Genomic DNA, 26,773 nt, shown 5'->3' on the forward strand with positions numbered 1-26,773 from the left:
CCTCCCTGGAGACATCATACATTCCAACAGTACTGTATCAAAATAAATGTTTACCAATATTAACAAGGATTTAAAACTCAGATATTGTTGTTTCAAGGGTAAGTAAAGAGAGGATGGAGATCGATATCTTTCCACCATGTGCTTCAGATCAAATCAAAATTAACCCATGCAGGAAATGACATAAGACCAGCTTACAATACTGTGCAAAAGTGTGTGTATGTATATATATATATATGTATACACACACACATACACACATATATATGTGTATATGTATATATATACACACACACACATATATATAAAATGTGCCTATGACATTTCCACAGTACTGTATGTTTTAATTATATAGGGGGATGATTCTTCTCTCTCTTTTCTATTTGATAACTTTAAATAAAACTTTTTGAATAAATAATCTTCAAACAGTATAGCTGGCTGAAAGAGACCAATGCACTGTGAGACAGAGTGCCCATGTTTCAACGGCATAACCAAAATACAACTCAGATAGGAATGCAACAGAAAGTCTTTGGGTGAGATGGGGATCCTCAAATCATCATAATCATTATGTGCCGTGTCAGATGTAAGACAGGCCAGCACGGTCTCATGACCATGATTGTTCTTGGCTAATTTTTCTACAGAAGTGGTTTGCCATTGCCTTCTTCTGGGCAGTGTCTTTACAAGATGAGTGACCCCAGCCATTATCAATACTCTTCAGAGATTGCCCGCCATCAGCGGTGGTGTAACCAGGATGCGATATGCATCAGCTTCTCATACAACCATCCACCACCTGCTCCCTGCAGACTAGCAGAGGGAAGGAATGCCTTGCACCTCCTTTGATAGAGATGTATTTTCACCCCTCCACACAGATCTTCCAATAAGGAAGGATTTAAAGTCCTAAAATGACAGTGCAAAAGATTTCACCCTGATTGGGTGCATAAAGGGTTAATGTGACACTATTACAGCTAAAAACATATAGACTCCAGCTGCGCAGCAACAAAGGCTATGTGCACAGGAGCATTTCAGTTACTGCGTGGACATGCACCCGCACTGTTTAGAGGGAACAGTGTTAACATTCCTCTGTTAGTGAGAGTGATTGGGTAAAGGCACTATATTTTATCACTGTGACAAAGGTTACAACACTCAACCCAGACTGCAGATTTCCTTTCTTCACTTCCTAAAAGCCGTATCTTAGAGACAAGCAGCAGCAATTAGAGGTAATTTTGGGGGAAACCCAAAGCCAGAAGTCTGGAATTACCCACAACAGCATAGCAGTTAGCATGACACTATTGCAGCTCGGGGCATCGGAGTTCGGAGTTCGGAGTTCAATCCCAGCATCCTCTGTAAGGAGTCTGTACATCCTCCACATGGAATGTTGGCTTTTCCTCGGGTGCTCTGGTTTCCTCCCACAGACCAAAGACATATTGGGTTGGTTAATTGGTCATTGTAAATTGTCCCGTGATTGGCTTAGGGTTAAATTGGGGTTGTCAGGGGTTGCTAGGCAGCAGGGTTTGTAGGGCCAGAAGTCCTTTTCTGTGCTGTATTGCTAAATCAAAATTAAAATTAAGACATATTATACAGCGCCCAGATAGAGCCCTGCAAAATTAATGGAATTTAGTTAAGGTCCAGTTTAATAAGAACACCAATATGGTTTGCATGCAGAATCACGCTAAAATGCAACTGTGCAGATCCTGTTGGAAGCTGCATGAAACACTTGCGACTGTGGCATCATTGTCTCACTGACCGCCAGGAAGCACATTAGATCTTAAAGGCCTCTTGCTGTGACAGCAGAGAGAAGCAGCATTAAAGATTATTGTAGAGAAAACTGCTGAGGAGGCAGAAATAGGGAGCTTTGGTTTGAGAGAAATCACAGTCAGTCATATGCCTGATCGAGTCCAGTGATACAAGTGGCAGCACTCTGTTGAGTGTTGCAGGGAGATCAACGGGCAGAGGATGCAACATACAGCTCTAATGTGACTGCAGAAAATTAAATTAAATTGATTTATTTATTTAAAGATGTGGGCACGTGGCCAAGTGGTTAAAGCATTGGACTGGCGACCTGAAGGTCGTGAGTTTGAGCCCCAGCCGAGGTAGCGTGTGTGTCCTTGAGCAAGGCACTTAATCACACATTGCTCTGCGACGACACTGGTGCCAAGCTGTATGGGTCCTAATGCCCTTCCCTTGGACAACATCAGTGTCGTGGAGAGGGGAGACTTGCAGCATGGGCAACTGCTGGTCTTCCATACAACCTTGCCCAGGCCTGCGCCCTGGAGAGTGAAGACTTTCCAGGCGCAGATCCATGGTCTCGCAAGACTAACGGATGCCTTTTTTAATTTAAAGATACAGGTCCTTTGATCCACACTGCCCAGTAGACCTTGATTTAACTCTAGCATAATCATAGGACAGCTTATAATGAGCCCTTCACCTACCAACCGGTACGTCTTTGCACTGTGGGAGGAAACCAGAGCACCCGGAGAAAACTCTCACGCTCCACAGGGAGGACATACAAGACTCCTTACAGATGACATTGAAATTGAACTACGAGCTCTGTCGCCCTGAGCTGCAACAGCGATGTGCTAAAAGCCATGCTGCCATGGCTCCCAAAAAGGTTGCAGTCAGTAATGGAGCAGCTAGTGATGAGGTTTCCATTATCCTGAACAGCAAACACCAAGGCTGGCAGGGGCTGTACTCAAGACATCGATGTCACAGTGCAGATCCTGGAATGGGAATTACATTGCTGATCTCAGTCTAACTTTGTCGCAGTTCTTGTTTGTGTGTGTAACACCAGTCCAATGATGCACCTAATGGTTCCAGTGACTGGTGGCAAAGAAAGACAAGTGTGGTACTTGATTTACACTAACATTTGAGCATGTGGTTGGCAAAATCCCAATATGAAAGGCTTGAACCAATCTGTTAACACCCAGAAATTATCACCAGTGCATTCTAACTCAGGTAAAATCACCTTTATATGTGCGTGTGTGTGTTTTATGTGAAATCTGAATGTTAAAAGATCCATTTTGTAGGTCATATTCTTATTTTGGGCAATGGGCATTTCAGTTACTGAGAGCAGAGGAGGTACAATGAGTTCTTCGGGCCTGTGCCAGAGCATGTTGGGCTTAAAGGTTTTTAGAGCACCTGAAATGGTTTATTGTTGTTTAACAAAGGGTGTTAATTATTTAGAGTTCCTTGTGTTTTTCATGAGTGACTTTGTAATGCAGTCTCCTGGTGCCTTCTGTTTCAGCTTGTTAAGTTTATTTTGTCAGGCTGTGGGATTATGGGTTATTTGTATTATTTAAGAAGACTAGAGCTAATCATGGGGTCCTAGTTCTGAGAATATTACTTCTCAGGGTGTCACTCGGCTAAGCCACTGGTGTTCTTTTGGAATTATTATGAATAAACTCTCATCGCCGTCTCTAATTCAGAGTTAGACTTTCCCTCTGCACTTGGGTTCCGACATTGCCAGCACACATTGTGATACTTGGGACAAAGATCTGCCCAAAATGTACTGCAAATTTAGGCTGCATAAGCAACCCATTCACAGAGGCATAATCAATTATGAATGTTTTTTTAAATACAGTGTGATTTTTAAAAAAAATGTACTGAATCTTAAGCTCTCAATGTCTTGATGGTTAATTAAGTGGTAGCAGTGATTATTGATGACCAGCCTGTAACACTATATTTATGATAATACTATTGTACTTTCATATATTTTCACCTTTGTTTGTCTTTTTCCCAGTGGATATTTGGTCTGTTGGCTGCATTATGGCAGAGTTGCTGAAAGGAAAAGCCCTTTTCCCAGGAACCGACTGTATCCTTGAAAAATGTTATCTTGTCCTATTTCTGACTTTAGAGTGGAGAATGGAAGCTGAATGTGCTCCTGAAAGAAGTTGAAATGTCAGGTCATTGGAAGTGTATATGTATCACACATCAGTTGGGTGTGTGTGCCATCAGCCAAGATCCCAGTCATGATCTCAGGTGAGGTGGATTTTATCCATCATGGGTAAAGTCTTCCCCACCATTGAGCACATCTACACAAAGTGTTGCCAAAGGCAAGCAGCATCCATCATCAGGGACCCCCACCACCCAGACCATGCTATCTTTTCGCTGCTGCCATCTGGAAGAAGCTACAAGAGCCTTAAGACTCACACCAGCAGGTTCAGGAACAGCTATTACCCCTTAACCATCAGGCTCTTGAACCAAAGAGGATAACTTCATTTGCCCCATCGTTGAAGTGTTCCCACAATCTATAGACTCATTTTCGAGGACTCCATCTCATGTTCTCAATATGTATAGCATATTTATTATTATTATTATTTCTTTTGTTTTGCACAATTTGGTGTCTTTTGTGCATTGGTTGAACACCCATGTTAGTGTGGTCTTTCATTGATTATATTATGGTTATTATTCTGTAATGGATTTAATGAGAATTCCCACAAGACAATAAATCTCAGGGTTGTATATGGTGACATATATGTACTTGGATAATTTCACTTTGAACTTTGAACTTTTAAAGTTTGAAGAGGAGGACCATTAGCCAGAGGCTGTCTGCTAGCTGCTGTGAGTTGAGTTCCTCACAGGATCTGTGTGGGTCTCAAAGTTCAAAGTATATATACCGTACACAACCTTGAGATTTGTCTTCTTGCAGGCAGTCACAAAACAAAGAAACACCATGGAACCCGTTAAAACCCCCCACGTAACAAAGACCATCAAATGCGCAATGTGCAAAAAAAAACAACAAATCATGCAATCAGTAAAAAAAAAGTGAACAAATAACACACAGAACATGAACTGCAGAGTACCTGAAAGTAAGTCGCTTCAATCCTGCCCCAAGTCTGCTCTCAATTCTCGAGAGTCCAGTTTGCTGAATTCCACAAAGATGACAGGTCATAAAGATGGTTTAAAAGCATGATTCCCAGAGGGAAGTTACAGGCAGTGATTGTAGTCCAGAAAAAGTGTAATTAATAGAATAGATATTAGTTTTGTTAGCTGCCTGTAAAGCTGGAGTAATCATCTCCGTTGACTGACCCTGTATGACCCGGTCGTACCTTTACCCCTTTGGAAAACAAAACTACTTTTTAGGTCCAGATTCAGTAACTTTCTCTACTTCAGCTTCATAAATAGAACATAGAACATAGAATAGTACAGCACAGCACAGGCCCTTCGGCCCACAACATTGTGCCGACGCTTAAACCCTGCCTCCCATATACCCCCCCCCCACCTTAAATTCTTCCATATACCTGTCTAGTAGTTTCTTAAATTTCACTAGTGTATCTGCCTCCACCACTGACTCAGGCAGTGCATTCCACACACCAACCACTTGCTGAGTAAAAAAACCTTCCTCTAATATCCCCCTTGAACTTCCCACCCCTGACCTTAAAGCCATGTCCTCTTGTATTGAGCAGTGGTGCCCTGGGGAAGAGGCATTGGCTGTCCACTCTATCTATTCCTCTTAATATCTAGTATACCTCTATCATGTCTATCATACATAATGACTTCCATATCATTGTTCATGACAATCTCAGCCTAATATTTCAATTTGTAGGCATTCACTCACTAAGCACAAGAATTTGCAAGTATCCGCCAGTTGTTTAAGATGAATCCAATCTAATACATAGTTGGGAAGGGAAACATCTCCCAACCAACCATGTACAAAGTCCTCTCTCCTTGTGCAGCTTTAATCTTAAAGCTAAACCCAGAAAACATGGCAAAGGAAATCCTCTTTCAATTAACGTCCATGAACTCCCCTTCCATCCTTAGATGTCCAGTATGGAGCAGAAGTGGGCCGTTCTGCCCAACCTATCCGTGCTGGTGCTGATGCTGCTCTGAAGTCTCCTGCCTTGCCCAGTCTCTCAGTGAAGTCTTTTATTCCCCTGATAGCCTATGTACTTGTCCATCCTCCGCTTGAACATACTACTCTGCTAAAGTCTGAGGCACATATTTGTAGCTAGGGGCGGAGAGAGAGTTTGTAAATCTGCTGGGAGAAAAGGATGTTGGGAATGGTGAGGGTGGAGTGCCACGGGAGGGGTGTGGGACAGGTGGTAGAGAAGGAATGCCAGGGTGGAGGGGTGGCACAGGTGCCGACACACCCAGCCCTGAGACACCAGGCAAGGTCATTTGATTCCACACAATTGGTTTATCGATCATTACAGAATGTCTCTCTGGTGCTTTCCCTCTCCCTTCCCCTTTTCCCAAAAATGATTCCCATCTCCCTGCCCCCTTCCCACACTCCGTCCACAATAGAGACCCACATCAGAATCAAGTTTATTACCACTCACATATGTCATGAAATTTTTCTTTTGGGACAGCAGTGCAATACCTGAAATTACTACAGTACTGTGCGAACATCCTCGGCACCCTAGCTATAGCTACGTAACGAAGACTTGCACAGTACTGTATTTAACAATTATCCCCATGTAAATGGCGAAATAGATAACAGTTGACTGTAGCAAACTGTGTAGTATAATATTCATCCACATTCACTTTGCGATCAAATTTAGGCTGCTATGCTAGGCTCATCAGTAGGAAGTTTATCGTTCCTATAACATACAGATATTGATCAACTGAAGCGAATAATGGAAGTTGTTGGAACACCAAGTTCAGAGTTGCTGAAGAAAATATCTTCCGAACATGTATGTTAGTGTTTAAATCTACACAGATTTCTGTTTGACAACTAGACGTGGTCATTTCTGTTTTCAGTTGACAGGTGCTGAAATGTTGAAGAGTGGATAGAGTTGTTGTCTATTCACAGTCGTAGAGTTACAGTATGGTGGTAGAGCAAATACATTAGAGGCCTTTAGAGACTTTTGTATAGGCACATGGATGTAAGGAGTTGGAGGGATATGGACATTGTGAAGGTAGGAGGGATTAGTGTTTGGGTGTTTTTGATTTGCTTTTTAGTTGGTTCAGCACAACATTGAGGACCAAAAGGTCTGTTTCTGTACTGCACTCTTCTGTGTTCTACAGCATATAAACGGCCCTTTGGCCCATCCAGTCCATGCTGAACAATTTAAACTGCCTGGTCCTGTCAACCTGCACCAGGGCAATAGCCCTCCATACCCCTACCATCCATGTACCTGTTCACACTTCTCTTAAAGAGCTTGCATGCATCACTTGCACTGCAGCTCATTCCACACTCTCAATAGGCATATCCTCAATTCATGTTAATGTATTATGATCTTCGTAATTGGTCATTATTGGCATATAATCATTAACGAAAGACTAGTAAAAGGCAAGAGTTACCCCAACCAAACCCAGTTCAGTCAGTGCAACCACAAACAAGACAAAATCTGCAGATGCTGGAAATCCAAGCAACACACACAAAATGCCAGAGGAACACAGCAGGCCAGGCAGCATCTATGGAAAAGGGTACAGTCGACGTTTCAGACCAAGATCCTTCATCAGGACTGGAGAAAAAAAGATGAAGACTAAAGTTAAAAGGTGGAGGGAGGGGAGGGAGAAGCACAAGGTGATGGGTGAAACCGGGTGGGGGGGTGAAGTAAAGAGCTGGGAAGTTGATTGATGAAAGAGATACAGGGCTGGAGAAGGGGGAGTCTGATAGGAGAGGGCAGAATGTCCTGGAAGAAAGAAAAGGGGGGAGGAGAGCACCAGAGGGAGGCGATGGTGATGGGCGGGCAAGGAGATAAGGTGAGAGAGGGACAAGGGGATGGGGGATGGGGAATGGTGAAGGGGGTAGGCATTACCGGAAGTTTGAGATATTGATGTTCATGCCATCAGGTTGGAGGCTAGCCAGATGGAATATAAGGTGTTAAGTCCAACCTGAGTGTGGCCTCATCGCGACAGTGGAATATCAGAATAGGATGGGAAATGGAATTAAAATGTATGGCCACTGGGAGATCCTGCTTTGTCTGGTGGACAGAGTGTAGGTGCTCGACGAAGCGATCTCCCAATCTACTTTGGGTCTCACCGATATACAGGAGGCCACACCGGGAACACGACAAAGTAGATGACCCCAACAGACTCACAGGTGAAGTGACACATCACCTGGAAGGACTGTTTGAGGCCCTGAATGGTAGTGAGGGAGGAGGTGTAGGGGCAAGTGTAGCACTTGTTCCGCTTGCAAGGATAAGTGCCAGGAGGGAGATCAGTGGGGAGGGACGAATGGACAAGGGAGTCACGTAGGGAGCGATCTCTGCTGAAAATGGAAAGTCGGGGGGGAGAGAAAGATGCTCTTGGTGGTGGAATCCCGTTGGAGATGGGGGAAATTACGGAGAATTATGTGCTGGATGCGAAGGCTGGTGGGGTGGTAGGTGAGGACAAAAGGAACCCTATCCCTGGTGGGGCGGCAGGAGGATGGGGTGACAGCAGACGTGCGTGAAATGGAAGAGATGTGGTTGAGGGCAGTATTGATGGTGAAGGAAAGGAAAGCCCTTTCTTTGAAGAAGGAGGACATCTCCTTTGTTCCAGAATGAAAAGCCTTATCCCGAGAGCAGATGCAGCACAGACAGAGGAATTGAGAGAAGGGGGTGGTGTTTTTACAAGTAACAGGGTAGGAGGAGAGAGTCCAGGTAGCTGTGAGAGTCCTTGGCTTTATAATAGACATCAATAGATAAGCTGTCTCCAGAAGGAGAGACAGGGAGATCAAAAAAGGGGAGGGAGGTGTCAGAAATGGACCAAGTAAATACACCTCAAAAGGGCAGGATGGAAGTTGGAAGCAAAGTGGATGAAGTCGATGAATTCCGCATGGGTGCAGGAAGCAGCACCAATGCAGTCGTTAATGTGGCTTCAATGTAACTCCCTGCACCTTTTAACTGTACTCCTCATCTTTTTTTCCTCCAGTCCTGCCGAAGGGTCTCAGCCCTTCCACAGATGCTGCCTGGCCTGCTGAGTTCCTCTAGCATTTTGTGTGTGTCAGTCAATGCAAAGAGACTTTCAGCTCGAGCAGTGACAGAACACTCACAGTTCACAGGAACCCAGATACCTCAGGAAACTCCATGGCACTGAAATAACAGATTTTATTTATATAGATACAAGGGGCAATAGGGCCATAGGTTTTGAAAGTGATGTAAATTGTAATATTGGCCATCCAGTCAGAAGAGTTAAATTTATAACTCCAAAGGATTGATTTTAAAATTATTTCTAAAGTTCTAAATGATCATATTGTTGGGTTTTGATCAAATTACAGTTTCAGGAAAAAATACCAATTCAGTTTGCAACTTCAGCTCTTTGGGCAAATGGCATTGATTCCTTGAATGATCACTGAAGTGTCTGCGTTCATACCAAGTTTGAGCATTTTATAGGGGAAATATTTTTGCAGGTTGGGACATTTCTCACAGCAGTGGGTTCCCACCCCAATAATCAGAATCAGGTTTAATATCATTGGGGTATGTCATGAAATTTGTTTTGCAGCAGCAGTACATTGCAATAGAGAATAATAAAAGCTACAAATTACAATGAATGTATATAAAAACTAAATAAGTAGTACGAGAGGGAAAGGCGGTGAGCTAGTGTTCATGGGCCCATTGTCCATTCAAAAATCTGATGACGGAGGGGAAGAAACGTCCTGAAACATTGAGTGTGTGTCTTCAGGCTCCAGTATTTTAGTTACTTTGTACTGTAGATTTTCTTCCGGAAATTCTAATCTGTCATTGTCAACTCCACAGGCTAGAAAATACATTGAATCTTTACCATACATGCCTCAACGAGACTTGAAAGAGCTATTCAATGGTGATAATCCTTTAGGTAAGACCTCTACATTTAAATCGAACAAAGTACTTTGCAGAAGGTTAACCGTTGTGGTTTACAGTTGTAATGTCTCTTTCCTGTCATAGGAACAAAGTTACAGTATTGGACTTGGCCCTTCCAAAAATGCTGAGTTGAAAATCCACAGCAGAAAATGTAGCAAGCCTTCCTAGTTGTAACATTCCAGAGGGTAACTGTTACCACTTTCAGAATGGCATGTGCTTCATACATAATTGCAGAAATATATAATGGAATGTGGATGTAACTTAAGTCTGCAGAAAATCACGTCATAATTCAGAAAAGATATGTGTAACATTTTTATATCAAGTTTAGTACTGTATATATTTTAGATGCTGGCACCTGTAAAACCATTATCTACCATGGTAGATTAAAGCATTTAGGCTTCACTAAAGTACGAGAGATCCCTTAAGATCGTTATAGCCGGAGGTGGTAATGGGGACAAGCTCCCACTACCTATTAAACGCTCCCAATGGTGTGCATCTCAAATAGCATCTGACAACCAAGTCCAGCTCCTGGCCTTCACGAGTGGCTTAGCTAGTAAGCCTGATGGAACTGTTTCTACTGACAGGAGAAGGGGCAAAGGCAGGTTACCGGTGCCTTAAAACCAGTTGCTCCGGGCATATGGGGCTTGTCAGCCATGGTTGGCAGCTTGCCTAGGAGAAGGAAAGCTCTGATCTTAAACCTCCACTGGCTATAGCCACTCACGGGGAAGGGTTTGGGAGTAAATTCTGAGGTAAAATCTGGAGCTGCAGTCCCTAGGGCAGTCCTATGTTGAGTTCAGTGCTGACTGGCAACTCCTGCAATGCTGCTGGTGCTAAACTGTATCGATCTCTCCTGTTCCTTTGGATTCATCAGCTGCGTGGAGAGGGGAGTCTGCTGCATGGGCAGCTGTCTGCTCTCCATATCGTACTGGCTTGTGCACTGATTTGCGTACCACATAAACAGCTAGGACATAACATCCTTAGTTGACCACAAACAACGGAGGGCCTCAGTGTCCTCGAGAGAACTCTTCCAGATTAGGATAGTCTCCTTTAGCAACACACACAAAATGCTGGAGGAATTCAGCAGGTCAGGCAGCGTCTATGGAGATGAATAACCATTGGACGTTTCGGGCCGAGACCCTTCTTCAGGCCTGGAAAGGAAAGGGGAAGATGCCAGAATAAAAATGGTGAGGAGAGGGGAAGAAGTTGATTGGTGAAGCCAGGTGGGTCGGAAAAGTGAAGGGCTGGAGAGGAAGGAATATGATAAGAGAAGAAAGTGGACCACAGGAGAAAGGGAAAGAGGAGGTGATCCCGGGGGAGGTGATGGGCAGGTGAGAAGAGGTAAGAGGCCGGAGTGGGGAATAGTGGAAGAGGGGAGGGGGAGGGGGAGGGAAAATACCTTTTTACCAGAAGGGGAAATTGATATTTGCGTAAACAGGTTGGAAGCTTCTCAGATGGAATATAAGGTGTTGCTCCTCCACCCTGAGGGTGGCCTCATCTTGGCACAAGAGGAAGCCATAGACTGGCATGTCGGAATGGGAATGGGAATTAAAATGTTTGGCCACAGGGAAGTTCCGCTTTTGGTGTATGGAGCAGAGGCGCTCGACGAAGTGGTCCCCTAACTTATAACAGGTCTTACCAATGAAGGGGAGGCTGCATCGGGAGCACCAGACACAATAGATGACCCCAGCAGGTAGCTTCCTTTTGTTATTTTACATTGCAGGATGTAAATCTTCAGCAATGGCGGCACAGACCCCATCAGCTGACTGACCTGCTCATTCACAGACAGTACTGGTTTTACGCCCTCTAATGGTATAGGGAAACTCAGCTCACACCCTGCAAAAGCAGAAACGCTTTGAAAAGTTAGAGTGCTGGTAGAAATTCAGGACTGTGCGAAAGTCGTAGGCACGTATATATAGCTGGGGGCTGAGACCTTTGCACAGTCCTGTATGTTATGCAGCAAATGGAAAGTACTACCCGGAGAGATTCAATCGTAGCATTCAATAGGAATGCATGGTAGTGTAGCGGTTAGCGCAACACTTTACGGTACCAGTAACCTGGGTTCGATTCCCTGTATGCTCTCCCTGTGATCGCGTGGGTTTCCTCCAGGTGCTCTGGTTTCCTCCTACAGTCCAAAGATGTATTGGTTAGTAGGCTAATCGGACATTGTAAATTGTCCTGTGATTAGGCCCCCAATTAAAATCAGGGGATTGCTAGACAGCGCAGCTCGAAGGGCCAGAAGGGCCTATTTTGCACTGTATCTCAATTAAAAATAAATTAACGGCATAAATGATTGAAAGAAAAACGTATTTGCAGGTTGTTGAGTTGAACATATTGTGCAAAAGTCTAAGGCGCATGTGTATACGGTATACGTATATGTATATAAATACACTGTATGTAGCCAAGATGCTTAAGACTGAACAGTGAGATAAATGGCATATCAAGTGGATACTGGAAGTGCATTTATACAAGTGGGACCACAGCTGCTGGAAGAGTGCATTAAACAGCAGGACTAATTGGGCAGTGTGACTGCCAGCGGTTTTCAAGCAACAAGATAAACATCAGACGCCTGTATGGAACAACATCCCCTCCTTTTTTTTAACAGTGGGGCAGACCAACCATTGCTCTGAACAGGAAGTTGTTAGACGACCTCAAAACTGTGCCACAGCAATAAAACTGCAATGTAAAAGAAAATTCCTCCTGCATGGCAACAAAGGCTACATGCATGGGGGCATTTCAGTTACAGTGTGGCCACACACCCAGGCAGGTTAGAGGGAACATTTGATGTTTCACAAGAGTTGTTGAGATTGAGGATGTAGTTTGTACAATTGGTCTGTTTACTGTTCTTTTACATCCCATAAGAGAAACTGTAATCTTTTTGGACCATGAATTGACACTCAGAATCTGAATCTGAATCAGAATCAGGTTTAATATCACCGGTATATGCCATGAAATACGTTGTTATGTGGCACCAGTGCTTTGCAATACATAATAATAGGAACTGTAAATCACAGTAAGAAGTATTTAAATTAAGCAGTGCAAAAAGAGAATAAAAAGTAGTGAGGTTGTGTTCATGGGTTCAATGTCCATTCAGAAATCTGATGACAGAGGGGTAAAAGCTATTCTTCCCGTCTGGAAGACGTCTGGTAAGGGCCAGGGATGGTTACTACACATACTGGAAGTAAGCTGCAGAGAGTTGCAAACTTAGTCAGCTCCATCACGGGCACTAGCCTCCGTAGCATCCAGGACATCTGCAAGGAGCGATGCCTCAAGAAGGCAGCATCCATCATGAAGGACCCCCATCACCCAGGACGTGGCCTCTTCTCATTGCTACCACCAGGAAGGAGGTACAGGAGCCTGAAGGCACACACTCGACCATTCAGGAACAGCTTCTTCCCCTCCAAAATCCAATTTCTGAACGGACATTGAACCCACGAACACTACCTCAATCCTTTTAAATTTTTTTTTATTTCATACTACTTATTTAATTTAACTATTTAATATATATATATTTGCTGTAAATCACATTTTTTCTAATATTATGTATTGCATTGTACTGCTGCCACAAAGACGACGAATTTCACGACAAATGCCAATGATATGAAACCTAATTCCAATTCTGATTCCTGAATTGTTGAATGTACAATGTGCTGGGTGCAGGCTATCTAAACCAGTGATGCTGAATCGTCTGTGGTGCACAGGATCGTGTACTGAACCGTCCTGGTAGTTAAACTGCACAAAGGGGTTTGAGAGGATTTTCCTGGTGTTTGTGTTGGATTTGCTGTTGGTTTACACTGAGGGAAAAGGGTAAATTAAAATCACGCAACAAAACATAAAAATTGCTGGTGAACGCAGCAGGCCAGGCAGCATCTATAGAAAGAGGTACAGTCAACATTTCGGGAAATGTTGTTTTTCTGATCCTTTGCCCCGATGATTAAACAACAGTGACTGAATTCTAATCTGTTTGTTCTTCTCCAGACAATTGTATCTTCAAGCGGGTGGAGTCAAGAGCAGGGGTTCCCAAGCTGGGTTCCATTGACCCCTTGCTTAATAGTATTGGTCCATGGCATAAAAAAGGTTGGGAACCCCTGTTCTAGAGGGATTTGTTTGGAATGGAAAATGTGACTATTGTGCGGGGGTAACTAGAATGTATGAATACAGTATCTTTTATATAGTTGATCTTGGTCCTTCCAATCATAGCTGTAGATCTGCTTCAGAAGATGCTAATTCTTGACACTGATAAGAGGATAACTGCAACAGATGCTCTGACTCACCCTTACTTTGCTCAGTATCATGACCCCGAAGACGAACCAGAAGCTGAACCCTATGATGAATCAATAGAGAATAAGGAGAAGACAATAGAGGAGTGGAAAGGTAATTTTTTTTTTTGTTGGCGTTGAATTATTCCAAGTCTTGACACACTTTTTGAAGCAAAAAGTAAAGATATCTCCTGATGCACCAGCCAGTTGGGTACTCAGCCACACAGACTAAAATGTCCCATGTTGAGGGATGTGGTCACTTGGTTGTGGTGGTCACTCGGTTGTGGTGCTCCCTGCGGTTAAATTACTTTGATATTTGTTGCCTCAGCTTAAAGGTGAAGAATGACTGCTTGAGCTGGAAGCTTCATATGTGATGATTTAATTGCATTGATAGGAAAAAATTGCTAAGTTCTTAACCCAGAAGTTAGAACTGGACAGGATGATAGATAGATAGATAAATATTTAATTGATCCCAAAGGAAATTAATATTACAGGTGCACAGATATACAACTATAAATATTAGAAGAGAAGTAAGAAAGAATAAAAAAAAATGAGTTAGCTGATACAGTCTAACTGGAGGCGATCATCACTGCCCTAGCTATCGGTTGACTCATTCTAGAGCCTAATGGCTGAGGGTGAGAATGACCTCAAATCACGCCCTTTGGAACAGCACAGTTGTCTTAGTCTATTACTAAAAGTGCTCCTCTGTTCAGGCAAGGTGGCATGCAGAGGGTGAGAAATGTTGTTCTGAATTGCAAGGATTTTCTGTAGGGTCCTTTGTTCAACCACAGCCTCCAATGTGTCCAGTTTGACCCCTATAACAGAGCCAGCCTTTCTAATCAGTCTATGGGTGGGTGGGGTTCCAATGCTTTTCATTATTCAAAAAACCATAAGACATAGGAGCAGAATTAGGTCGTCTGGCCCATCGAGTTTGCTCTGCCATTCCATCATGGCTGATTTATTATCCCTCTGAACCTCATTCTCTGCTTCCTCCCTATAACATTTGACTGAGTTTAGCTAGTTTAGGCATTCCAGTCTTATACTTCACACATATAAGATTTATTCCCCTCTCCTCTTCTGTTATTTCAGTCATCAGTGTCATTCAATGCCAGGCATCTCACAAAAGGTGACAACGGAGACACTCGAAAACAATGTTGACAATTTTAAAGCTGAGTCATTGCTACCTGAAGATTATATATTATCTTGACCTAGTATGCAATATCCTAGCACATTAATTGTTTAAATTAAGGGTTAAGGGTGAGAGATGAAATATTTAAGGGGAGCTTAGAGGGTGGTGTGAGTGTGTTCGAGCTGCCAGCAGAAGTGGTGGATGTGGGTTGATTTCAACACTAAAGAGAAATTTGGGTAGGTACATGGATGGGAGGGGAACGGACCACTATGGTCCAGGTGTGGGTTGTTGGGAGCAGGCAGAGTAATAGTTTGACATGGACTAGATGGGCTGAAGGGCCTGTTTCTGTGCTAAAGTGCTCTATAACTATATTCCAGACATACTCTGAAGAAATTTGAAGCCTTAACTTTGGGAAACATTGTATTTGAGTAGCTGAGATTAAATATAACCACTCTACAACAAAGTGAAGCCTTTCCAGGTACCTTTGGGAGATGCTGTAAATGCTGCATTTCACCCTCAGGGCTGGCTGCTGAATAAATAATCCCAAAGAGCTTGCACACCATAGGTCCAAAGTGCTTCAGGCCTGCATCTGGTATTAGCTTGTAGAGATTGCTAGCGTTTATTTCCCAACACTTGACTGTTGGGCGCCATGGTAGCATCGTAGTTAGCGCAACGCTGTTACAGCTGGGGATGTTCCTAAGTTCAGGGTTCAACTCCGGGGCCGTCTGTAAGGAGTCTCTGTACATCCTCCCAGTGGAATGTGTGGGTTTTCCCTTGGTGCTCTGGTTTCCTCCCCCAGCCCAAAGACCTACTGGGCAGGTTAATTGATCATCGTAAATTGTTCTTTGATTGGGTTTGGGTTAATTGCGTTCGTCAGCGTTGCTGGGGTGGTGTGGTTCAAAGGGCCGAAAGGACCTATCCTGTGCTGTATCGCTAAAATAAAATATACTTAAAAGTTTTATATTGGCAAGCACTGTTGCTTTTAAAGTATTCCTAAAGTATCTTGCTTTCCACTTCTTCAACTGCTCGGTTTAGTCCACCTGGAAATTCAAAATGGTCGCCTCATTGCTTGGAGACAGATAATAAATACTGAGCAGTAGTTGATGCCCACTGACCAGTAGCTTTTGAAGGAATAAAGAGCCGGTTAAACCTCAACCCCAGCTTAAGTCAGCTCTCAAAGTTTGTAAAACTAGTCATAGAGTCATAGAACACTACAGCACAGAAACAGGACCTACAGTCCATCTAGACCATGCCAAAATATTAATCTGCCTACTCCCATCGACCTGCATGAGGACCGTAGCCCTCCATACCCCTCACATCCGTGTACCAATCCAAACTTCCCTTAAATGTTGAAAGCTAATCCGCATCCGCCATTTGCTTGTTCTACATTCCCACAGCCCTCTGAATGAAGAAGTTTCCCCTCATGTCCCCCTTAAACATTGTATGTTTCACCCTTAACCTATGACCTCCAGTTGTAGTCTCACCCAACCTCAGTGGAAAACGCCTGCTTGCATTTATCCTATATATGAAGAAGAAGAAAGCCCTTAACTCCGAGTGGAGTCATCGGGACGCCATCATGACGGCGTTTTTTTTAGCAGGTTTTCTTATTTTTACGAGGCCAAGTCGCTAGCTCGACGCTCAACCCAGCACGGATGGAAAGCGTGCAAGGGAGCCGGCTGGATTCGAACTTAGGAACCTTTGCTCCGAAGTCCGGCGCTGATGCCACTACGCCACCAGCTGGCTTATCCTATCTATACGCCCCCCCCCCCCCCATAATTTTGTATACCTCTATCAAATCTCCTCTCAGTCTTCTACATTCCAGGGAATAAAGTCCTAATATGTAATTGAAAGTTAAATTTTAATATAAAAATAGAAAACACTTGAAACGCAATTACAATTAAACATGTTTAAATTGGTTCTGTTAAGTCAAAACTACAAATTATGTGAAACTTCTCCATCGCAGTCATTCCTCTCCATTGAAGTGAATGGGATCGCTGGTCCGACCTGGTGCAAGTTGAGTGGGAGCAGATTATTATTCCACCACTAAAACACATTGGGGTTCCAGCCATAGGGTACGATGGTCTTGTCAGCAGTATTTAACTTGTGTGAAATTCTGGAGCTTTGCCCAGAAGTTCCGAACTGCTCCATTTATAAAGGTAAGTCCATAAGATATTGGAGCAGAATTAGGCCATTCGGCCCATCGAATCTGCTCTGCCATTTCATCATGACTGATCCATTTTCCCTCTCAGCTCTAATCTCCTGTCTTCTCCCTTTATTCCTTCACGCCCTGACTAATCAAGAATCTATCAACCTCTGTCTTAGATATACCCAGTGACTTGGCCTCCACAGCCATAAGTGGCAGCAGACCTGTGCAGGGCTACAAGCTTTCATTGTGGGAGAGAGAGTTCATTGTCCAGCAGATTAGAAAGGGCAGAATATTGCAGAAGTTCTTTGTATTACAAGTAGGCTTCACAGCTCATTGGCGAGGTGTGTACTACAGTGATAGACTGATGCTCTGCCATTCTTTTAATAACACTTCACCTGGCCAAGTTAAGTTCTGTGTGTATGCACTCAGTGGCCACTTGTACACCTGCTCGGTAATGTAAGTATCTAATCAGCCAATCATGTGGCAGCAACTCAATGCATAAAAGCATGCAGATGTGGTCAGTTGTTGTTCAAACCGAACATCAGAATGGGGAAGAAATGTGATCTAAGTGACTTTGACCATGGAATGATTGTTGGTGACAGACGGGGTTTGAGTATCTCAGAAACTGCTGATTTTCACACACAGCGGTCTCCAGGGTTTACAGAGAATGGTGTGAAAAGCAGAAAACATCCAGCGAGCAGCAATTCTGTGGGCGAAAATACCTCCGAGAGAGGTCAGAGGAGAATGGCCAGGCTGGTTCGAGCTGACAAGAAGGCAACAGTAACTTAAGTAACCACGCATTACAACAGTGGGGTGCAGAAGAGCAGCTCTGATGGCACAACACGCCCAACCTTGAAGTGGATGTACTACAGCAGCAGAAGACCATATCAGGTTCCACGTTTGTACCTAATAAATTGGCTGCTGTGTGTATACGGAAAAGTACAAACATGACGCTGAAACTCCAGAGTAACACACACAAAATGCTGGTGGAATTCAGCAGGTCATGCTGTATCTATGGAAATGAATAAGCATTTAACATTTCGGGACTAAGAAACAAGGGGGAAAGATGCCAAAATAAGAAGGTGGGGGGGAGGGGAAAGAGACTAAGAAAACTTTTTAGTAAATGAGAGCAACTCGTACCTAAGCTAGCTGTGAAAAGTGCACCAAAACTAAATGGTTGATTTTAAAACCACAGGAAATACAACCATACGGTTTTAAAATAGAGCCTGCTAAATTGAAAATTTATTTCCGTCTTGAAATGGGTAGTATATACACTCTGTAATGTCACCACCTCTAGCATAAACTATCTGTCGAAGACCCTCACCAACTGGTTCAGGAACAGTTACCCCTCAACCATCAGGCTCTTGAACCGGACAGGATAACTTCACTCAAATTTACTCAACCCATCACTGACTGTTCCCACAATATATGGATGTCATCTCGTGTTCTTGATATTTATTGCTTATTTATTTATTTATTCATCATCATCATTACGTGCTGTGTTGTATGACATGGGCGATAATGGTCTCACGACCATGGTTGTTCTTGGCAAATTTTTCTACACAAGTGGTTTTGCCATTGCCGCCTTCTGGGCAGTGTCTTTGCAAGTCAGGTAACCCTAGCCATTAACAATACTCTTCAGAGATTGTCTGCCTAGTGTCAGTGGTCACATAACCAGGACTTTTGATATGGACCATCCACCATCTGCTCCCATGGCTTCACATGACCCTGATCAGGGAGTGGAGGGGTTAAGCAGGTGCTTCACCTTGCCCAAGGGTGACCTGCAGGCTACTGGATGGAAAGAGCGCCGTACACCTCCTTTGCTAGGGACATATCTCCATTCCATCAGCCAGATTTATAATTATTATTGTTATTTTTTTCTCTTTGTATTTTCGCAAAATTTTATTTGCAGATTGTTTGTTTGCCCGTTCTGTTGGTGCAGACTTTTCATTGATTCTATTGTGTTTCTTAGATTTACTGTGTATGCCCACAAGAAAATGAACCTCAGGGTTGTATGTGGTGACACATATGTACTTTGATAATAAATTTACTTCGAAAGATTTTGGGACATTCAGTGTAGGGTTAACTGGGGTTGTGGGGTTTCTAGGTCAGCGTGGCTCAAAGGGCAGAAAGGGTTTACACTGTGCTGTATGGGTAGATAAGTAAGCAGTTTGTTTTGCTCCCAAGTACATGCCTGAATCCCGGTTTCCAGGCAACAATTCACATGCTCTTCTTTATGCTCTTCCAGTTGCCGCATTTTAAAGACAAAACTTCTTGTGATTTGCACTTTGAGAAGTTCTTCTATAAATGTTTTCTCTAATTTAAAGAGTGTATTTAAAGCGGTGGTTAATAGGTTCTTGATTAATAAGGGTGTCAAAGGTTACGGAGAGGAGGCAATGGTGGAGCAGACTTGGTGGGCTGAGTGGCCTAATTCTGCTCCTATATCTTATGGTCGCATGGTAAATGCAGGTAATGTGAAATATTAATAATTCTGTGTTCACAGAACTTGCGTTTGAAGAGGTCAACAGCTTTGAGTTGCCGCCATGTACAACGGAAAATATGGAAACGGACAACTGAGAGTGAACTGTCTGCAGTGAGAGTTTAAAAGATTGTTTCACATGCCTGCTGCTTGACTCACAATACAGTCCCTTTTTTATGTACACAATCCCACCTTCGCTACAGTTCACCACACTTCTCCGACGGACATAAAACATAATGAAATTCACTGTCTTCAATGTTAATTTGTTTTCTTTTTTTGCATATCTGTCTTCTGTAAACAACTAATAAACCAAAAGCTACGTGTCACTCATGTCAAGTTTATCAATCATGTTCTAATGTCCTGAAGTGTGTGTGTGTTGCACAGTTCATGTTCGCTGCCTTTGAGCACATAAAATGGCTCCAATCAAACATCTTTGAGGTAGTTCAAAATGTCAACAACTGTACAAATGATTAAATCTAATTTATGCTTATTCTGTTTACTTACAGTTCGAATGATGAGCAATTCACTAGCAAGAAAATGCTCAGAATAAAATAACTTAATTTTATTGTCTTCTGCACTATCACTTTGGAAGCATTAACTCTTTCCTGTAATATGTCTTCAGTGTTTTAACTTTATAAACAGCACTGAAACAGAAAATGCATTGAATCCAATAGTTCACATCAAAAAAAAGAGGATTTGATAGCTCTACTAGCTTAGTAATTCCAAATTATCTGCTACCTTACAGCAATGTACAATGCCGTGGATTCTGGTTAATTAGGATGCATCTGGACCAGTACATTTTACCTACGGCCCAATTAACTGAAATCCACTGTATTTAAGTTCTGATAAATTAGCTTTTTAATCTTGGAAGCAATAACATGAAATATTTAACTTTTATCAAGAGACTTATTGCAAAGAAGAAATTCCTGTTGCATTTGGTCTGGATTCACAAGGAATGTCGCAAGGAAAACATTGCTTTATAAAATCACATCACATCTGATTACGAAGGAGGAATTTTCCTCAGTGTGTGTCATGTAAAAAAGCTGCAAATAGGTTCATGAGAAAGTCTGCAGATGCTGGAAATCCAGAGTAACACACACAAAATGCTGGAGGAACTCGGCAGGTCAGGCAGCGTCTCTGTAAATGAATAAACAGTCGACGCGGTAAGCCGAGACCTTTCTTCAGGACTGGAAAGGAAGGGGAAAGACGCCAGAATAAAAAATGCAGTGGTGGGAGGAGGATAGCTAGAAGGTGATAGGTGAAGCCAGGTGGGTGGGAAAGGTCAAGAGCAAGAGAAGTATCTGATGGGAGAACAGAGTGGACCATAGGAGAAAAGGAAGAAGGAGGAGGGGCACCAGGGGGAGGTGAGAAGAGGCAAGAGGTCAGAGTGGGCAATAAAAGAAGAGCGGAGGGAAAGGGACAATTTTTTTTTACCGGAAGGGGAGATCAATATTCATGTCATCAGGTTGGAGGCTACCCAGACGGAATATAACCCTGGAGGGTGGCCTCATCTTGGCACAAGAGGAAGCTACGGACTGACATGTCGGAATGGAACTGGGACTCAGAATTAAAATGTTCGGCTGCATTTGAAATATATTCATTGTGAGCAAACTGATCATCTAATTGTGCCTACAGTGGAGAGAATCTTTTTCCCAGCCAGATCAATACTCAGAAGCTTCCAGACTGAGTGTGATAATTGGTTACTTCATTGTGCTGCTGATTTGCATGATTACTGTGTCGGGCCTGCAATGACTGTCTCATTGAATGATTGCATGTTTGCCTCAGTGATGAAGTAATATTGCAAAGTGCAAATACCAGTTAAAGCCAGCCTGTCCCATATGAAGGCAGGGTGTACTTTTAGATACTGGTGTTGCATGAACAGGTGAAAGCTATCTGCAGGCATTCTGGAATCTGGCATGAAAATTAGGGCAAAGAGAACATTTAACATGTTTACTTTCATCAATGGGGACATGATGCCTTCATATAAAATTTTGGTTAGGCTGCAGTTGGAGTATTGCAATCAGTCCTATTACAGAAAGGAATTAGATCAGGGGTTTTCAACCTGGGGTCCACGGAGCACTCAGTTAATGGTAAGGGTTCCTGGCATAGCAAAAGTTTGGGAACCCGTGATAGGCTTTAGAAAGGGTTCAGAAATGATTTGCTAGGATGCTGTCTGGATTAGAAGGTATTAGCTATAAGGAGAGGTGAAACAGACTTGGGCTGTATTCTCTTCAACTTCAGAGGCTGAGTGGAGACCTGACAGAAGTTTAAAAATTATGAGAGATTGAGACATAACACATTCTTTCTCTCACTCTCCTTTTTGTCCCTCTGAATATACTCCTTGCCCATCTGGGTCCCCCCCCCCCCGTCTTTCTTCCCGGACCTCCTGTCCCATGATCCTCTCGTATCCCTTTTACCTATCACCTGTCCAGCTCTTGGCTCCATCCCTCCCCCTCCTGTCTTCTCCTATCATTTTGGATCTCCCCCTCCCCCTCCAACTGTCAAATCCGTTACTCACTCTTCCTTCAGTTAGTCCTGACGAAGGGTCTCGGCCTGAAACGTCGACTGCACCTCTTCCTAGAGATGCTGCCTGGCCTGCTGCGTTCACCAAATACCAGAGGGCATCAGTTTATGGTGAGTGGGGGGTGGGGACGCAGCAGTAAAAAGGGATGTGTAGGACAAGTTCCTATTTACACAGAGAATGACTGGTGCTCAGAATGCATTGCCAATTGCAGTGGTGGAAGCAGTTATGATTATAGCACTCAAGAGGCTTCCATGTAGACAGATGAATTTTCAGGGAATGGAGGGATGTAGATCACGAGCAGGGAATGGAGGGATGGAGATCATGTGCTGGGACTGGAGGGATATAGATTATGTGCTGGGAATGAAGGGATGGAGATCATGAGCAGGGAATGGAGAGGTGTAGATCTCGTCCAGGAAATGGAGGGATGGAGATCATGTGCAGGGAATAGAGGGATGGAGATCATTTTCAAGGAATGGAGGATTTTAGATCTTGAGCAGGGAATGGAAGGATATTTTTCAGAGACCTTTTAGCACAAGTGGTCTAAAAGCTTCTGTAGACAGAGATCCCAGGTACTTACAGTTAATGCTGTGAAGCTGTCTCCCTGAGTACACAAACCTTCCAACTATTAACACATCGGCTATGTGCTAAGTGAGAACATTCATCTGATCTGCAAGCTCTCTTGAACGAAACAACTTAGCCAGGTTTTCTAGTTTGAAATAAGTCAAATAGCCTATGGCCTTACATTATACCTCTTGAGTAATAATCCCAGGTGCTATGGAGCCAGCAAGTCTGTGCTAGAATCAGTGTTTGTTTGCAAAGCTGCCCTTCGAATTCAAACCAATCACTGCTTGCCAGTTACATTAAGAAATGAAGACTGGCTCCTGTTTACAATAAGAAAGTAAACAGTGAATATGAGTTAGAAGTTTAACATATCAAAGTCAACACTCTGGTCTTTAGAAATGTCAGCTATTGTGTTTAGAAAGCTGAGCTTGGTAAAAAGAAATGGTCCTTGCTCTGGACAGTGAATATCCATCACATAGAGACATCTTCATGTCGCAATGAGCTGAAATCCATCACGCCACTTCTCAATGTGAGCATTAAATTTACGGTGTAGTACAGATAAGGTGGCTCTAAATTTCAGACAGAGAGATAACACCTCTAATGGACACCTATGGGAAAGGTTCATTGATCAGATAAGAATTAAGAACTATGGGACTGGGCAGGACAATGAAGTTGAGCCAAAAGATCAGAGAAGCAATGATCTTATAGAATGCCAGATCAATCACATTTCTTCTGCCACCTATACTTTGTAGTTGTGTTCTTGCCAATGATGAGAGTTGAAAATCTGCCCTAATCCAACCTCCTTGTTGTTTCATTTTCATCTTGCAACCTTATGTGTCAGGTTTTAATTGTTGCAGACCTTTAGGGTGTGTGAGCAGAACAGGGGTGTTAATATCATATGTTCATGGCATAGTAGTTTGGAAAATGTCAGAATCAAAATATGGCAGGCAAGTTTGTAAATCACAAAGAGAGGATAGTTTAAATTCAAGTTTAATTGTCTTTCAACTATGCATGAATACACCCAAATGAAACAACGCTACTCCAGGGCCAAGGTACAAAACACAGGTCCAACAGTCATGCACAGCACAAGGTACATATAGCACGTATAAGATAGCAGTAAATATAGAGTCACTTAAAAAATATATGTAGCCCAAGTTTCTGAGTGACATGTCCTGTAAATTGATGGTGTTGTGGGCAAGAACGAGCAGTTCTCAGCAGTTCACAGATGAATGTCGGCATGCAGCTTGTCTTCCACTGAATGAACACTAGAGGGCAGCACTGACAAGAGGGGGGGCCATTTCCCTATCCAGTGTGAAAGCCAGGCCACACTGCCTCTGATTTCTCCCTTCCTGGACTGCTGCAATAGGCAAGCTCGTGGCGTGAGGCCCAGTACTCACTTCAACCAAGGCGACGCAGCCATCAGTCTCACCAATAAATCAGTGAACCGGACTTGCAGTATTTTACATTACCAATGTCCAACAGGGTCTTGCAATTGCAGGAAAAACATCCAAGACAATCACTTGCTGTTAGACTGCACACCGCCTTTGTGCATCAACTCAGATGCCTCTCTGAAGCAGGAAGTAACACGGTCCACAACAAGTCCAGCTCCTCCATTATCAAGCAACTTGCTGATGGGGTGAGCCTGCAGTATTTAAAGTTCTTAATGTCTAGCATTGGCTTGCAATCATAAAAAGATGTTTAAAAAAGACAAAAACACCTTTGGTTGGTTCCAAAGAGGCCACTGCGGCCAAGTACGCCGCCATCTTGCCAGAAGTTTAAGGCACCTTCATGTTAAATCTTCATGAACCACAAGAGTCATCTCATGTACATTCTGGAACTTGGTTGGAGGGCTTTGGGAGAATAATAACCATCCTCTCATTTCTGCATGAATAATAATTGGAAGGTTTATTCTTGGAAAGAAAATGTTAGTGAAAAAGGCACAGGAAGATACAAAGGCAACAACTTCCCTTTCAACAGCTTGAAAATATTGCATCATAATTATTTCTACTTGGAATTAATTGGTCAGACATCCAAATGAAAGTATGTGTGGAATTCCAAAATGTTATGGTAATCAAGATGGTAGGTGGGTGGGGCTTTACCCTTGTAGCCGTGTTATATTAAATTTTGTAATACATTGAATGAATATCTGAACAGTTCAAAATGACAATTTAACTCTTTGTGAGCTCACAGCATAAAGAGCATCTCTACAAGGTAAACATTGTAGGTCTGTTAATGTCTAATGTTTGTTGATAGCAACTGCATTCTTTCAGTCTCAGGCACCATTAACATGAGGATGTCTGTTAATGACTAAATGTCTGTTGGTTATTTTGAGAGCTAGGTTGGTGGATTCTTTCTTAGTGTCTGTCAAACCAGCTTGACGGTTTTTTTCTATTGCACTCAGGCTTATCACTTATATGTAATATTAATGTTCTTTTGTAACTAAAGGAATGTTAAATGCAAAAGACTGGTGTACTGATGGATAAGGAGTGACCATTAAGGTGTCTAATTGATTGGTAAGGGTATGCTGAACACTGTTAATGAACATGAGCTGCTTGAATGAAAAATAAACAGGCTGAGTTAATGGCATGAGAACAGAAGATTAAAAAGTTTGTCTATCTCTGTGTGTCCCTCTATGCTTGTGGAATTCATATTTATTGGGGTGGGGTACCTTCCCTCGTTCATTGGACTTCATCTAGATTGGGAATCGCGATTGGTGTCTGGGACCCAGGGGTGTTTCACGAGTGAGTCAGAATTCAGCGTTCCCCTGACAACAGTAACAATCAAGTGGTGACTAAGAATCATGAGCCCTGAAACCTTTGTGGAAATCTTTGCTACTTACTATGTAATATTTTGTGTGCTTTATTTGTGCTTTCTATTTTAAGATAATAAATTAGGATTGAGTTACTTTGCTGTGCTTGTATGCATATTACCTCATCTCCTGGATGCTCAAATTGGTTTGGGTTTAACCAGCCCAGCCCATTACAGCAGGCAGTGTCAGAGGGCAATGAAAAGATAACCCATTGGTTCTGGAGGTAACTTTATTCACACGATGTAGCTGGGACTTTTAGGATTGAGGTGTATCTGCCCTGAATCACTCCAATTCAAAGAGACCAAGATTATGCCATTCTCCCAGGTACACTACCAACAAGAATTGTAAAAGTGGGTCTACTTCATCTTGGCCAACAGAGCAGTACCTGGAATAAACCAAAATCTATAGGACAGAATATTGCAAGGGCCCCTCCCTAGAAGAGGTCTCAGTTAAAACAATTGTCTGGTGAAGCTAAAAGTTCACATGTGAAATACTAAATTGAGATCTGCTATTTGTGGTTGATGTGACAGGTGATACCAAATGGTGTCCCATTTGGAATCAAGGAAATGTGTGGAGAAATGAGTGCTTTAATTTCCCGGGAGTTTAATATGGCAGAGGTTGTCCATCCAGTGACAAAGGCAGGACTATAAAGATTTAAAGATTCAAAGTACATTTTTTTATCAAAGTATGTACACAGTATACAACTCTGAGATTTGTCTTCCCACCGACAGCCACGAAACAAAGGAACACCATGGAACCTGTTCAAAGAAAACATCAAACACCCAACGTGCAAGAAAAAAGAACAAATCATGCAAACGGCAAAAAATGGGCAAATAACGCACAGAATGTTAAACATCAAACTGTAGACTCCTTGAAAGTTCCGGAATGATCAGTTCAATTTAGCGCTGTGTTGTTCGTTGACTTCGAGCCACAGATCCAGTCCACCCCGATCAAAATCTGGCAAAATAGTAATAAAAAAAAAGTTAACCAGAAACAGATATAACATGAACTGCAGAGTCCTCTCGAAATGAGTCCAATCCACAAACCGTGCTGATCAAACCTTAAGATTAGTATTTGTGTAGTACCACAACTGCGAGCTTTATCACCAAAATGCCTACAACTGGCCGTGCAGCGCTGACATAGCTGCCAAACTCAGAAGCCCATGTGC

The 26,773-nt window shown here is 42.9% G+C and overlaps 1 protein-coding gene across 2 annotated transcripts in view; it reads left to right on the top strand.

Annotated features, from left to right (window-relative positions):
• Window positions 1-20,037, top strand: part of mapk11 (mitogen-activated protein kinase 11) — a 72,700-nt gene extending 52,663 nt beyond the window's left edge. For both annotated transcript variants that reach the window (XM_072241535.1, XM_072241536.1), the window contains 5 exons: window positions 3,734-3,805; window positions 6,547-6,626; window positions 9,618-9,696; window positions 13,899-14,072; window positions 19,736-20,037. In XM_072241535.1, coding sequence (XP_072097636.1) covers window positions 3,734-3,805; window positions 6,547-6,626; window positions 9,618-9,696; window positions 13,899-14,072; window positions 19,736-19,809 — 479 coding nt within the window. In that variant the 3' untranslated portion in view covers window positions 19,810-20,037. The remainder of the gene's footprint in view (window positions 1-3,733; window positions 3,806-6,546; window positions 6,627-9,617; window positions 9,697-13,898; window positions 14,073-19,735) is intronic.
• The last annotated feature ends 6,736 nt before the right edge of the window (window positions 20,038-26,773 follow it).

The sequence above is a fragment of the Mobula birostris genome, chromosome 23 (assembly GCF_030028105.1).
Source record: "Mobula birostris isolate sMobBir1 chromosome 23, sMobBir1.hap1, whole genome shotgun sequence".
NCBI lineage: Eukaryota > Metazoa > Chordata > Chondrichthyes > Myliobatiformes > Myliobatidae > Mobula > Mobula birostris.